The sequence below is a fragment of the Eleutherodactylus coqui genome, chromosome 5, assembly GCF_035609145.1.
Source record: "Eleutherodactylus coqui strain aEleCoq1 chromosome 5, aEleCoq1.hap1, whole genome shotgun sequence".
Taxonomy (NCBI): domain Eukaryota; kingdom Metazoa; phylum Chordata; class Amphibia; order Anura; family Eleutherodactylidae; genus Eleutherodactylus; species Eleutherodactylus coqui.
In genome coordinates this window covers 165,100,004-165,116,541 of record NC_089841.1, presented here as the reverse complement: position 1 = coordinate 165,116,541, position 16,538 = coordinate 165,100,004, and the positions used below count along the sequence as shown (strand labels likewise).

Below are 16,538 nucleotides of genomic sequence, written 5' to 3'. Positions count from 1 at the left end.
CCGCCGGCTTGGCCCGTAGGGGGGAGCCAACTTAGCAGGGGGTGCAGGAGTGACACCTGGGGACACCAGCGGCAACGACAGTTACACCGCCACTGGATGCTGTGGGAGTGGGGGAAGCAGCAGCGCGATACTACATTGCCGGTAGAGGGTAACAGCAGCAGGGGCTCCACTCAATGCGCTCCCTCCTGCTTCGGCCGTGGGGGTAGTGGCAGTGGGAGCGGGGAAGAGCAACGTCTTGTCTCTTATTATTTATGTCAGGGATGGAGGGTTAGGGTGAGGGGTAAGTGTAACAGTTACCCTTATATTAAAAGTTTAAGGCTAACTGTGACACTTACCTATCACCCTAACCCTCCATCCCTGACAAAAATGAAAAATGACGACACGCAGCTCTCTGCCTCCACAGCTGTGCTCAGTGGGCTGAAAGAACCTGCAGCCCATCCAGCTCTGCAGCCAATCAACATCAGGGGGCATCACCCCCTGTCAATCTTGACTCCACCAGCAACCAATTATAGTGCAGATTTCATTTTGTATTCTGTATTGATTACTATTGGTTAGTAGTTTACATATAGCTGACCTATTAACTGAAGGGAACAGAGCAAAGTTAGAGTGCTAGTCATGTGACCTGGAGGCCAGAAGAAAAGTGCAGGGTACACAGCCTGGAGGAGATGAGCTAGAGAACTGGATTCTTCACAGCAGAGGTCACTGATATCAGAACAAAACAAAAAAAACAACAACTTGGAGCTCTTCTGTGACTGCAGCAACCAATCACTAGCCATGGCAGTGACCTTCAATAGGCAGTGATTTCCTGCAGCAGTCACATGTCCTGGTCAGGAGCAGCCAGGAAGATCAGGGTGGTTGTGGTTAAATTTGTAGGTCATGAGATAGCTTCGTTAACTTGTCCAGCAATTTTAAAATGAGGAAATATCATTACACAACTACACACATTTGATAATTTATCAGTGTGGGAATATAGAGCCACAACCCTCTGTAGTAGCTGAAATTGTGGTCAATATTGGTTCAAGAGGACTTATTACCTCTCCTGACATGTCTGTTCTAGTAAATACTTGTATCCCCTATAACACCTTTTCTTAGAGCTCTACATTGTGCTGCTACTTCTCTGTTATTTCTCGTAAAAATAAGTGCCAACTGGGTGTTACCAGTTTGGGGTGGTCAGTACTGACCGTATCAGACTGTCCAGAAATACTCCCCTTTGTCAAAGAGAATACTAACACCAAACCCGGGTTAACAATTCACTCATTCATTTCAAAGATGAATAACAGGGGAACAGTACAATGCAGAGTTACAAGGAAAGATGCTACAGAAACGTAATTGTATGAGGAATACAAGTATTCACTAAAACAGACATGTCAGGAGAGGTGACGGGTCCTCTTTATAGTGGTATTAGTGTATCTTGACGCCCCCTGTTCCTGATTGGCGAGCTGGTAGCCTCCTCTCCCCGGTCCTGGCAGTCAGTGAGCAGAGAATGAGGAGGGGGAACCATCGGCAGTCACAACTGCAGCAGGCACAGGAGCACTAGCAGACAGCGGGGGTTGTTCCCTGCGGCTGTCCTCTGCCACCTCTGCTCCCTGCTGTCAGTCTCCCATTTCCTGGCCTGGCTCCCGGCAGCAGTCCTCTCCCAGCTACTCTGCACCCCATTGTTGGTGTGGTTGTCTCCCCTGTAGTGTCCCTGCTGCCGGCGGCTCTTCTCTGCCACCTCCGGTCCCCGCTGTTACTCACTCAGTCTCCCGTGTACCGGCCCCGCTGCTGCCGGCTCTGCTCTGCCAACAGCGATTGCCTTATCAGCCCTGCTGTCAGTCTCCCCGTGTGCATACAGGGAGCGCACTGCAGGGAGGCTTCTGTGAAGGGGAGTAGCAGAGCTCTGCTGCATCAGCGCTCCCCTCTTACAGCAGCGTGTCTGCTGATTTTTTCCGTGCTCTCCAGGCTTAGGGCTAATTCCCACGGGCGGATTTCCACCGCGACATGTTCTATTTGCTGCGGGCGTACGCGCGGACGGCTTCCATTGCAGTCAATGGAAGCCGTCCGTCACGCTATCTTCCGTGCCATGCGCTCTATTGCGCATGCACGCTGAAGCGTTATGCGGGGCGGCGGGCGGCGGATCCGGAGGCAAGTATGGGGTCTCGGGGGGGGGGGGGGGGGCGTGACGGGTTCCGCTGCGGAATTCCACTTGCGGAGACCGTCACGGCTGTGGGCACTAGACCTTAGGGTTCAGGTTACTGTTCCTGGTAGGCTTACATTAGTAGCTGTAGAGCCTTCCTTGGAAGCCTCTACAGCTAATAACTGATGCCTAAGTGGAAAAATTACCCGACCCCTAACCGTGGGCGAGAGCAGGGAAAAATCACTACAGACACAGGTAAAGAACCTCCAAGGACCTGGAGGAATGCAGCCAATCAGGCGCTAGGGGTGTGACAGGGGCGTTCCTGCATCCAAGCACTGTCAAACCTCTAGCTTCTGGTGGCGTCAAGATACACTAATACCTTTAATATCCACCCTTCCTGTTATATAACTAATTAACTGAAATTTTAAACTTAATGGAATAGGGCAAAGCATGGACCCATATTCACTTTGGAGATTTTTTAAACTATTTTAAAAATTATCATTATATATTCTTAAGTGTGTACAATAATTGGTGAATTGGTGCTAAAAGTGATATTACACAATTTGCTTTTGTGTAATATTAAAAAGTAACATAAGAAAACAGTAAGTTAAAGATTACCACCGGTGCGTTTCACAACGAACGAGAACATCTAACATACAACACACAAACCGTAAGCTACGTAGAAACGACAGCATACATTCGCGTTGGATTTTTCCACCTCTATGCACATGTATACCCACAGCTTGACATACAGATTTAGCCCTTTTCAAAAGGCAAATCCACATACATAATTCCCAATGAGGAATCATTGCAGAATCTAGGTCAAGAATTGTCAGATCACTGATTTTTGTTCTGCCTCTGCATGTGGGAAAAATCTACGCGATATAGACTATGGTGCAGATTCCGATTGAAAGTAATAGGGCCGACAGAATAGCCATGGATTCTATGTCAAATCCACTGCAAATTTTCTGCTGTGTGAACATGTTCTAACTCTACTTTCACTGGATTTCACAACTTACGCCTACATAAAATGTTGAGTACATTTAAATGTACTTTATTTTAATTCATTGTTGACTGATTTCAGTTTATACTGTACTACGCTCTATTCTGGATAAAAAAAAAACATCTAACTTGCATACACAATAGTAAGTGGAGTGCATTTTAGAAGCTCTAAGTGCCCTGATATGATATTGAAAGGGCCACCCCAGTGAAACCACATGTTTCCATCCCCACACCCCTCATCTGACTATCACACTCTGGACATCTCCTATGTATATTGTACTCACTTCTATGCAGCCTTTTATATACATCAGGCACTATACTGATTTTCAGATTTACCCCTGCTTTCTCTTTCAGTATGCTGTGTTATCAATCCCATGATGCATCAGTACAGCATCACATAACCAGCTTCCCAACATCAAAGGTTTTTCCAAATGATGGCTGTTGGTGAAGCTTTTAATCACAGCCACCCTTCCACATGTGATCTCACAATCACTAGTGAATGATCACTAGGATGAACATGATCCAGGCTGTTCTGGTCCTAAAAGGACCAGACACTCTTTAGGGATTTTACCCACGTGGTGGTTTTACGGCCATATTTTTTTCTCTTCAGCAAACAAAATTATTTTTGTTGCATTTTTTTTCCGGTGACATAAAGAGGTATTTTTATATATCTTTTTTCATTGCCTTTTTTTTCTGTTTTATTAGGGGTAAAAAGCTAAAAAAAAATGATTTTTTAAAATTATAGTTGCTAATTTTTAAAATTAGTATGTTTACGCTAAAATAAAGTACGATAATGGATTCCTCATTTTGATTCAGACGTATTTATATATACCTTGTATGGTCTTGGATTACAGGGCGGATATGGCTATGGTTTTTGTTGGTGTTTGGTTGTTTGTTTTATGTATATATTTTATTCTGTAATTTAAAAAAAATTATTTTTGTAACCTTTTTTTTTTTTTTACGCCTATGTCTTTATGCGGGCATAAAAATGCTCGCGTGTTAGATGCATATCTCCCAGTACAAACAGCGAGATGTGCTGTCACTGTAAGCAAGCTGTATAGGGATTAATATAAAAAACATAAAAAATTGAAAGAAAAAAAAATAACCACATGGTCCATCTAGTCTGTCCTTAGATTTCCTTTTTATATCTCTCTCAGGATAGATATATGCCTATCCGAGGAATGCTTGAATTCATTTATTGTTGATTTTCCAATGTCTGCTAGAAGTTTGTTCCAAGCATCTACTACTTTTTCAGTAAAGCAGTATTTCCTAATGTTACTTCTGATTTTCCTCCCAACTATTCTCAGATTGTGCCCTTTTTTTCTTGTGTTTAGCTTCCTAATAAAACACTTCCCTCCTGAACCTTATTTATACCTTTAACGTATTTAAAGCTTTCAATCATGTCCATCCTCTCACTTTTTCCTTTCAGAGCTATACAGACTAAGTTCTTCAAATCTGTCCTGATAAATTTTGATCTTGAGACCTTCCACCATTTCTGTAGCCAATCTATTTCATCAAGGTCTTTCTATAGGTGAGGTCTCCAAAACTGAACACAGTATTCCAGAACGCTATACAGTGGAATCAGAAGGTCGCTTTTTATACAGGTTATACCCCTAACCACGCAGCTACTTGCTTTCTTTGTTGCCTGACCAAACTGTTGACTCAGGTTGAGGCTGTCAGAAATTAGAACCCTAAACTCTTGTCTTCCAAAGTCCTGGATAACACAGAACAATCTATATGATACTCAGCCCAAGGATTTCTTCTACCCAAGTGCATTATTTTTAGGAAGATTGATCTGCAATTTTGATAGTTTTGACCATTTATCCAGGAAGGGTAAATAGTTTTTAGTGTTCAAGGCCCACCCACCCTTTCTCCAGGAATATCAGCCTTCATGCACACTTTTGTGTCATGAGCAAATAAATAAGCAAACCTTACCAATTAAACCTTCTATGTCACTCATAAACATATTGAAAATAGTAGAACCCCAAGACAGACTCTTGTGGTCACCACTTGTAATAAGCTTTGTTAACAAAACACTCTGTTATCCATCTTTTAACAAACTGTGAATCGACTGGACTATCAAAGGATTAAATCTAGAGATGAGTGAGTATACTCGCTAAGGCACATTACTCGAGCGAGTAGTGCCTTAGCTGAGTATCTCCCCACTCGTCTGTAAAGATTCAGGGGCCGGTGACAGGTGAGTTGCAGCAGGGAGCAGGGGGGAGAGAGGGAGAGAGAGATCTCCCCTCCTTTCCTCCCCGCTCTCCCCCACCGCTCCCCGCCAGCCCCCGAATCTTTAGAGACGAGCGGGGAGATACTCGGCTAAGGCACTACTCGCTCGAGTAATGTGCCTTAGCGAGTATACTCGCTCATCTCTAATTAAATCCAATTTTCAATCATTTATCTTTAAGATATTTGTGGAACTGTATCAAAGGCTTTACTGAAATCTAGATGGGTGATATCCATGGCATCACACCTTCATTCACTACTTTTGTGACATAGTCAAAGAAATCAATGAGGTTAAACATGATCTGCCTTCAGTAAATCAGGTTGTTCGTTTTTAAGTGATCCAATATCCTCTTTTTCAGGATTGTTTCTATTAGTTTAACAACAACTGTTAAATAAATTGGCCTGTAGTTCCCGGCTTCTCCTCTACTACCCTTCTTATGGATGCGTACAACACCAGCCATTCTCCAATCATCAAGAAAATCACCCGTTAAACGGTACTTGTTAAAGTAATCACTTAGAAGTACAGTATTAAAGCAATAACCTAGAACTACAGCAGTCACAGGTTGGACGTTTAGTAACTATAAACTGGTGATTCTCCGCTAGATGTGAACAGAAACGAGTGCCAATCCACACATCATACTGTTAATCAACGCTTGTTAAAAACATCAAAGGATCGGCAAGTGTAAAAGGGCCTCAAAACCATGTTGCCCAACAACCTCATTGGCATTAGTCTTTCTGATCATTCAATCAGAGTGAAACAAGGCTTATACACATGACATGAAAGCCAACAAAATACAATCAAAGAGGTGAGAGCAAAAAAAAAAAATAATCATTTAGCAAAGCATCTAAAAAATTTTAGGAAACCACAGTTTTATTTTTTTAATTCAGCTACTTACGGCATCAGCTTCTGCCTTCTCTCTGGACACTCTCCCACCAGCAACCACAGACTCCATGGCATTGACCCAGCGCTGCTTATCAGGAAAACCAGGTGCTAGTAAGTAAAGAGTGCGTCCTGGCCAGCAAGTAGTGTGTGGGTGAGACTCCACCTTCATCACGTATGGCACATCTATCAACATTGTAAAACAGAGTAGTTAAACTGTGTTGACTACACGACAATATAACATTTTTACAAAAGGGTTTCCAGATCATCCAAGGCTACAGCTAGTCATAGACAACTGATAGAATACTATCCAGAGGTCACATTACATATTCAGAGAGAGTTTTTTTTTTTTTTAGTTCTCAGAGCCTTGGCAATTCATAATGGATGGGAGAATAGAACTGGTGAATGTAAATGTGAGTGCTGACTTAGAAATACTCAGTTGTAACACACTGCTGTTTTGCCCAATTTTTCATAAATGATCCCAACAGATCATACATAGAAGCATTGTCTGGCAAAGATTTTTAAAATGTTTTTTAAATTTATTTTATTCTGGAACCATGACAGCAATAAAGGATCATTTTTAAGCAGATTTTACTGCCTTGTAATGTGGTTCTTCAGGTTTTCTGCAAGGTTTCAGTTTTTAGTAAACTCATTGTCAAAAAAAAAAAATCAAGCACCTATGAGGAGTTGTGGGAATCGAATACAATGTATTAATGGATTATATCAGAGCAATAAGGTAATTTATTGTAGAAAGCGGAACACATGAAGGGAGGCTTTAGCACTCTGCTGGACCGCCTCTAGCTTGGATGTAAGATGTGGTATGGGTGGGCATGAAGGCATACAGGTTCTGTATGGTATCCTGCGGCATGTCAGTCCACATTTGCTGTAACAGAGCCTCTGGATAGTGCAAACCCAGGCGGTCGTAGATTATCCTATACATGTTCTATGGGCGATAAATATAAAAAGCACATTCGCCAAGGAAGTGTGGTAATGTCGTGGAAGCATTCCTGTGAAACCACTGGTGTGCGTGCCCAAGCATTATTATCCTGCTGGACAAGGCCTCTTGGAAGCCTCCATGAGAGACAACACATGTGGCTGCAGGATGTTCTGAACATATCATTGTCCCTCATACCACCACCAGGGAGATTGTAACCTGTTGTATGTGGGATGCACAAAAAGTAAAATTAAAGTTCCATATTTTGAAACCCTTACAACAACATCAATAGTTCACCCCCAGAAATATCCCAAACGCCTCCAGGCATTTTATTAACCAACCTAAGACACCCCTCACGTCTTTTGTAGTTTTCACCGTAGAAAAAAAAAGGATTATTACAGAGAGGCTTACTGGATTTTTACATTGGGCACCAGGTGGTTTGAATCCAAAACAGGAGTTATGACAATTTATTATGTTTTTTTTGTTTTTTTTCAGGTACTTAGATTTACTTTAAAATTGGCCAAAGTGAACTTTTTTTTTTTGGCTTTTAGGGATAACGAGATAGCGATGTCCAGTGATGACCGCGTAGGATATGCATACATTTAGTTTTTGCTTATTGGTTTCTGTGATGACATAGGACATACATATATACATTTTGCTCTGTGCTTATTGGTTTCCTTTTGCCACAAACCTACATAGTTGTCATGAATGCATATTATTTATCCTACATGACTTGTATCCATAGATTATGTTTATAGGCGCCAAAAAGTGGATCATGTGGGTTGCCTTCCTAACACAACCCAATCTATAGATTTTGCAGAAGAGGAGTTCACAAATATATATTCTTAAACACATATTTGCGGCTCAGTTATAGATCAAATTTATCTGTGCACTTTTTGCTTGTTTAGTAAAGGTGCTCAGGTTTGTGTTATATTATGTGTATTCTAAATTGTAACTTTGGAATGTTTAAATACCATCTGTTATACATTGCGTTGAACGTTTTTTTCTGCTATAGTATTCACAAGTAATAATGTTATTCTTGGTTCTTATACTATTATCACATGACTATTGGTTCATGTGCCATTTTATTTCCTGTATCATCAGGTCATCGCTATGCAGTTACATGTTTAAGTATCTGGGTTATAAATACATTAAATGGGACATTTGGTGACAGCCATAATTAAGGTCATATTGCCTGAAACACGTCTATAATCAACATATTGGAATAAATTTGTTGGTCTGGTTTTTAATATGCTGGAATATTGACGTCTTATCCTCTGATACTCTGCTGGACACTTGTACTGTTTAAATGGGCACTCTGAGACCACAAGCTCTTCAGCCAAATGCCTGGAACTGCTTCCAACAGACACAGGGGCCTAAAATAATGATGCCACCTGTCTCTGGAAACAGTAGGAGCTGCTCATGCTCATAGGACAAACAGACAATACTCTGCACTGAGGGTCTGTTGAGGGCATCCTGAGTCCAGTTGCCCTGTGTGCATGATCTCACACATCAATTGGTCCCAACATTGCCTAAGAGTCTAGTCAGAATGGCCCAGTGGTGAGAAATTCATCCAACTTCGCACATTGCAATAATGCGTGCCCTCTCAAAACTCCATTTACTTGGCAATATCTTTTTGATTGCATCATAGAGGCATGTCTAGTGGCCAACAAGCTCCACACAAGCGGAAAAAGAGGTCACTACACACAAGTAGCTTCTGAGAGCCTTTTTGTAGGCCAACAGTGGAACTACTTTTAGGACCTCAGTGGTAAGACTGTTTATCTAATCCCACCAAAATGATATGTATAATCACTTGCATATCTGCCTAAAGCCCCATTTACATGGGACGAATGTTGGGCAAACAATGTCCGACATTCATCTCTGCATGTACTCTCTGCTGTGCTGCTGCACATTCGTCCCATGTAAATGGGGCTTAAGATGTAACAACATGCAGAATTTTACAGTAAACCAACAACTTCTACTAGCTGCTTTAGTTTTTTTTGGGGGGGGGTTGCAAAGAGTGTATTTTTGGGCCAATAATTGGGCTGCAGACTCTACTATTCTTGCCATCAAAAAACAGCCAAACCTAGAGGAAGAGGAAAAAACAATGTGATCACAGTCTAACTTTGATCACACTGAAAAAGATCTTTAGTAACTTATAAACTTGGAACTAAGAAATACGCAAAACGTAATATTTGTTCTAAATATCAAAAGGTCTTAATAACCACAATATAAAAAGGCAGGAAAGCTCCTCTGTAGTTACAGTTTCTCACCTGATTTTGCAGTATTTACAAGTTCTGTGGATCCCACAGCTCCATGAACCGTTACATCACCATCGGGAAGACAAAGTTCAAACTCATCTATAGGACGCTGACTCCCTGAGTAATAATCCAAAGATTTAAACAAAATAAAAATGTAAAGAAGAAAGATCAGTGTTAAATGTAAAGCAAGATGAAGAAATAATCTACACAGGGTACAGCAAGTGTAAAGAAACAGACGCCTGGCATAAAAAGCAGTGACTTACATTGTATTAGACTAAAAGTTCAGCATTCATTCAGGAAGAAAAAGGTGAAACCAAGAATACCTTCTTTCACTTCATTATCGTAGATTAGTATCTTCGATCCCTCCAGCACAATGTATTTTCTGTCCCAGCCCTGCTGTCCACGTTTGTTATTTCTAAAAGAAGGTTATAGGTAGAAAGAAAATACTTGGATATCAAGGATAAGAAATCATTGCATTCTAGAGATGAGCAAATGTACTCGGTAAGGCCGATTTTGCAATCGAGCACGGCGATTTTCGAGTACTTCACTACTCGGGTGAAAAGTACTCGGGGGCGCTGTGGGTGAGCGGGGGGTTGCAGAGGGGAGTGGGGGGGAGAGGGGGGGGGGAGAGGGAGAGAGAGAGGGCTCCCACCTGTTCCACGCTGCTACCCCCCGCTCCACCACGCCACGCCCCGCCCCACAGCGCCCCCGAGTACTTTTCACCCGAGTAGTGAAGTACTCGAAAATCGCGGTGCTCGATTGCGAAATCGGCCTTACCGAGTACGTTCGCTCATCTCTATTGCATTCTCAAACATAACAAAATGTATGCACCCACAATTATTTATTTCACTGTATCACACAGAGCAGAAAATCAAAGCAAAACATAAGGAAACCATAGTTTCTCAGTAAACAAACATTGAGAAAATCATTGTACAATATATAGCCACAGTAGTATGTAATAGTATTACTCTCTGAATATCAAATGGATTATAAAATCATAAAAGTAATTAGTGTGTTATATTCATATTACAAGTCTGAAAAGGAAAGGTGACCCTTGAGTTTCAGGATAAAATTCTGTCCAAGACTGAATGTGGTATTGTGAAAGTATTCTGTTTTTCACTTCTTATTGGAGGGTTAATATAGATTAGTCCGAAGCTTATAAGGCAACGTAAGTTGGACTGAAATGTCTTTGATACTTAAGGGGTGGGGTGCGGTTTGAGCATTTCCGGGAAACCATATTTAATCATTGTATCCACATTTCTCTACTCTTATAATGTATTCATTCATCAGCACTAAGACTTTGCAATGAATTGCTACTGTTAAGGCGATGTCCACCGTGATTATATACTTTACCTTTATTTATTCTACTTTGTGCTATTAATAAAGTGAACACTTAGCTGCCCACCCTACTCGGAATGAAGACAGTGGTGACTTCACACAGTTAATGTCTCTTGTTCTTTCTCCAATAATTATCGTTAATTAATTTGGACACATAAGAGAACTCCGATTCTGGTAGGATTTCTTGGTGGAGAATGCAGACAGACTAAGAAGTCCAGTAAATTGCCAAATACGGTCAGCAGGTAAGTAACAGTAAATTAAAGGCCACAGTAAGTAACAGCCTTTGTTTGTTACAAGTATTTACTATTGCTTTAGTTTCTATCATGGATTCGGTAGTCTCCCGAAGTGATTTTTCTTATGTATGAATTGTTAATGTTGTACTAAGTGTATATGTTCTATTAGGATAGAAATAGTAAGAAACTCTTGTAGACTTGTGTGTGTTTATAAAACCCCATCTGTTTGAAGATTCACAGACCGACAAAACAAAGAATTTAGGACCTATAATTGCCATGCTGTTTCCCTGCCTAAGACAATAGGATACTTAAAGGGGTTGTCCCGCGCCGAAACGGGCTTTTTTTTTTCAACAGCCCCCCCCCCCGTTCGGCGCGAGACAAACCCGATGCAGGGACCTAAAAAAAAATCCGCACAGCGCTTACCTGAATCCCCGCGCTCCGGTGACTTCTTACTTACCGGTTGAAGATGGCCGCCGGGATCTTCTCCCTCGGTGGACCGCAGCTCTTCTGTGCGGTCCATTGCCGATTCCAGCCTCCTGATTGGCTGGAATCGGCACGTGACGGGGCGGAGCTACACGGAGTCGCTCTCCGGCACGAGCGGCCCCATTGAGAAAAGAAGAAGACCCGGACTGCGCAAGCGCGTCTAATCTGGGGATTAGACGCTGAAAATTAGACGGCACCATGGAGACGAGGACGCTAGCAACGGAACAGGTAAGTGAATAACTTCTTATAACTTCTGTATGGCTCATAATTAATGCACAATGTACATTACAAAGTGCATTAATATGGCCATACAGAAGTGTATAGACCCACTTGCTTTCGCGGGACAACCCCTTTAAGTGTGTATGCAGTGTGAGGCTACAATACAGAGATAACTAGACTTGGGTTGGAATGTAGTGGCTGTTCTCAGTGACCCTGTGTGCCATCACAGACTGCTAGAATAGGGAGAAATCTCTTTTGTTTGGTAAATTTGAGTCATAAGAAATAGAGCATATGCTCCACGTTAGATAACTAGACATGCTTGTAATCGCAGAGGAGTTCACAAGAAAAACCTGTGCAAATAAATGCAATCAGGTAGCCAGTCTCCAGAATTAGTGGAATTCCGAATTAGTGGATTAAGAGACTTGATGGAAGTGTCTGTTAAGTAATCATTCAGGGAATGATATTGCAGCTGCCGCTCGTCTCAGATGAGTAAATGTCTGTGACACAATGAGATCACCTTGTGGAAATCATGCTCAATCATTCTGGCTAACGGACACTCCTGGAGTGCCAAAGACTGGATGTTTGGATATGGAGAGATATCAAGTGAAAGTTTGCAAGTGATTGTAAAAGATGGATAAATGATTGTAGAGTCAAAATGAAGGGCTTTGTATAACAGAAGTCCTAGCTTGGAAAGATGTGACATTATGGTCAGGGCATGAAGAAACAAAACATAAAACAGTGAAATCCATTATACAATTCTGTTACTTGCCTAGAGAGTTAACTTTTCAATGTCATCAAGAGATAAGGTATATTCAAGTGGGAGGGGTGTGCTCTACCAGAGAGCAGAGAGAAATTCCAGAATATGTAATTACATGATTTCATTAATTATCAGGCTGTGATTTTACAGAACAAGATAGGATATCATTTTTGTTAAATCTGATCTTGCTATTTGATCATAAATAATGCAGATTTGTTATTTTTGTGTGTGTGTGAAGGGCCTGTATATATGTGTTATTGTTTGTAATCTGTTTATTAAGTTATATGGGTTCTTGAGTACCATTGCACAGCTGGGCATAAACTGGAGAAAACATGCCCAAATAGGACAGGCTTTTGCTTCTCCTTAACAAAGCCCAACCTAGCAGAGAAGCATGTTTCTATTTCAGTGGTATGTATATAAACATTATTATAATATACATATACAAATATTATACGTATATACATACAGTACATACACACACATACATATCTTGATGCAGGCACAACACATGTACGTGGTATATTCAGTATATTGGGTTTTACAGATTTGAATGCTATTGAATAACGCGAAAATAGTAATGAGAATTGGCCTCTCGCCTGAATCAGGCCATAAAAGATATCATACACCCTGATCAAGCTGGCTTTATCCCTGGAATGTCTCTCTCAGATAATATTAGAAGGACACTGGTAGTCACACAGGTGGGGAGCAGACTGGACCTTGGCCTCATTAGACACGGCTAAGGCATTCGACTCTGTCGAGTGGCCATATTTAATAGAGGTTCTCCAGAGATTCGGATTTGGAGACTCATTTGTTAAGTGGATCTTTATTCTATATAGATCTCTGGTAGCCATGGTTGTGGTGAATGGTCTGACCTCCATCTCCTTTTCACTGCAAAGGCGCACCCGACGGGGCTGTCCGCCCTCCCCTCTCCTATTTGCTATTGTCATAGGGCCTTTGGCTCTGAGGATTTGACAACATGCATCATACAAGGGTGTTGAGATTGGGTCTAGAGAAGATAAGATAGGGTTATACGCAGATGATATAGTACTATATACCGTATGACAGATCCCAGGTGCACTGTGCGGCTAGCCATTTCCCTGATAGATGACTTTGGAAGATTTTCAGGCCTACGCATTAACTGGCAGAAGCCCACCTTTATGCCCCTGAGATCCGTGGGATAGCAGAAGGGAGAAGTATTCTGTAATTTACAGGTCACCCCTCAATTTAAATATCTTGGAATCTATATAACTAGAGACCCTACTCTGAGCTTTGACTTGAACATTGCTCCCCTACTGACGTCCTTGCAACTTAAATTTAAGACTTGGAGCGTTCTACCGTTATCTGTAGCTAGCAGAATAAACCGTATTAAAATGATTATACTTCCTAAGTATCTATATTGCCTAGAAAATGCAGACATAACCATACCACAGAATTTTTTCAATAAGACCAACTTGCTGGTAGTATCTTTTGTATGGGGAAAATCTAGAGCTAAGATCTGTATGGACACCCTACAGCGACTGAAGGAAATGGCAGGAATGGCACTACCAGACTTTAAGCTCTATTACTTAGCAGGGCAGGTTAGATACATTCGCCACTGGCTATCAGGCTCCCCCCTCCCAAACTCCGAGCATCATTTGATTTTTTTCCTTTCTGGGATTTCACTCTGGATCGTTCTGGAGAGACCAGGACTGCTGACTAGGCGGATGCTGCCTATTCATAAACTGGCGGCTAGTGTGTGGCAGAAATGCAAGTCATTGACCAAACATGAATGTACCCCTTTGGAAACCCCCCTATGGGATAATAGAACGCTTCCACACCTATTGAATCTGCCACATGGGCAGTTCTGGGTGAACCTGGGAATCACAACACTGGAATATCTATATATTGATGGGGTATTGGACTCCTTTGAACAGTTGCAGCAGCTGTACCAGGTTCCTAGGACTGGTTTTTATAGGTATTTGCAACTCAGGCATGCTCTTACGACACAATTCCCAGAGCCCAGAAAACCTCTCTCTCTATAACCCATGATAGGCACACTGCGTACCCAAGGACCCCGGGGCCTGAAATCGGTGTTGTATACCCATTTACTACACTCCAAAATTTCTAATATACCAATGACAGCGATGGAAAGAGCTTATCCCTTCTCTTACTAGTGAGAACTCAGATTCTGCAATGTCTTCATATACCATGGTATCACCAGCTGCAAATAATAAATTAACCCAATTGTATATCCTTCACCAGTGTTATCTGACACCGATTAGGCTTCATAAAATGAATAGGGTAACTACCAACCAATGCCACCGCTGCTGGGCACCAGATGCAAACTTTAATCATTTAATATGGAGCTGCCCAGACATTTTTGTGTACTGGGGGGGAGGTAGCGGAATTTTTAAGCCAGCTATTGCGAATACTGATTCCATTAGATCCGGCCATATGTTTACTGGGTATTTTGGATGAAGAGCACTGGCAATTTTACCACAGGGTATTCCTTATCAAGGTATTATTTTTGGCCCAAAAGGTGATAGCTCTACGCTGGATGGACAGGTGTGCTCTGATGCTCTCAAAGTGGCAGAATATGGTTAACTCTATCTTGCCATATGAAAGGATAGTTTATAAAATAGAAAATGTCCGGAGAAGTTTAATAAGGTGTGGTGGGATGGTGTGGTTCCACAGATACAACCCTCACACAAGATCTGTTCCAAAGCCTACTGAATGGAGCTATGCCTAGGTCTGCTTCGTAACGCGGGTGCTAACTGCTGATTTCTACTGACACTAAAGAGAAATGCACTAATACACTGTATTTATATGCATGTTGTGCACAATGTATCTGTGTATTTTTCCTTTATTTTGAGGAGTCTAAGATGTATGCAAAGTTATCTATTTATATACTGTATAGTATATTCATTGTTCAATAAAATGAGTTTAAAAAAATAGTAATGAGAGAACTATATACCTGACAAGACTGATAAGTACACTGAAACGGACTCCGATAACAAGGGTTTACTTAAAGTGTATTACATTTTCAATCTGAGTAATAAACACAAGTGTATAAAAAGTTTATAATGAACACGTGTCAATTAGGTTATTTATATGTACTGCACATCACATTAGGCATTAATAACTTACACTACTTGAATGTCTGACAATAAATATGGACCTATGTCATACTTTTCAAGTATGATGTATGCAATCAATTGCCAAATTAATATGTCCTATCTGCAATCTATCTATCTATCTATATTTATTTTGAATGGGTTATGTCTCAAGCCATGGATAGGTGTTTTTTGTCACAGATATAATCATGGAATATGATTTAATTCTACTGGTCCTTAATGGAGTTCAGAAGAATCTTCATTAGACACAAGCTAAGTACTTTTCTGCTGCCAGGCTCACTAAATACAAGGGTACTCTCCTAACCCCATCTAATCTCACCATTAGGACATTTTCTGTGTTGAACCCACCTATATGGGTCCAAAGTGGGAGAGGAGGGGGGAAGGGGAGAGCCAGCAAAAAGATGGTAAAGACTACAATTGCCTTTAACTCATCAGATCAGAAAATTAATAAAAGTTAAAGAGGATTCCATTGCAAGGTTTTTTTTGTATATGGCTCCAGATATTACAAAGACAGGTTATGCAAGACAGGAATATGCACTGGCTATGCAACATAAACCACAACTATGACAACCACTCCACCTAGGGCGTCAACCTACAAGGCCTGTTGACATAGTAGAAGCTTTGTGGGGTTCTCAGGCAAGCCAATCAGAAATACAGAAGCTGTAACAGATTTGTTGTCAGCACTAACTCCGATAATTGCAACCAGTTTATTTAATGTCCAGGCTCACACCAAAGAGACCATTCCAAAGGCAAGAGCAAACAGTAGGGCAGATGAAGCTGCTAAGGCTGCAGCTCTGTTGCCTCTGACTAAGGTAATGGTGGCCGCTCTAGCATCCCCTGAAAAGGGGATGGACCCTTCTTTATCATCTGTCTTGTCACCATCAAGTGAAGTGGAGGACTTTAAAACAAAAGGAGTTGAAAAGGGAGAGGATTGTATCTGGTGCAGACGTACACTGACCTACCTCCCATGATT

The 16,538-nt window shown here is 41.4% G+C and overlaps 1 protein-coding gene across 4 annotated transcripts in view; it reads right to left on the bottom strand.

The window, feature by feature from the left end:
* CIT (citron rho-interacting serine/threonine kinase) overlaps window positions 1-16,538 on the bottom strand; it is a 140,833-nt gene that overhangs the window by 18,989 nt on the left and 105,306 nt on the right. For all 4 annotated transcript variants that reach the window (XM_066603665.1, XM_066603664.1, XM_066603666.1 and 1 more), the window contains 3 exons: window positions 9,746-9,837; window positions 9,435-9,539; window positions 6,244-6,413 (listed from right to left, as the gene is read on the bottom strand). In XM_066603665.1, coding sequence (XP_066459762.1) covers window positions 6,244-6,413; window positions 9,435-9,539; window positions 9,746-9,837 — 367 coding nt within the window. The remainder of the gene's footprint in view (window positions 1-6,243; window positions 6,414-9,434; window positions 9,540-9,745; window positions 9,838-16,538) is intronic.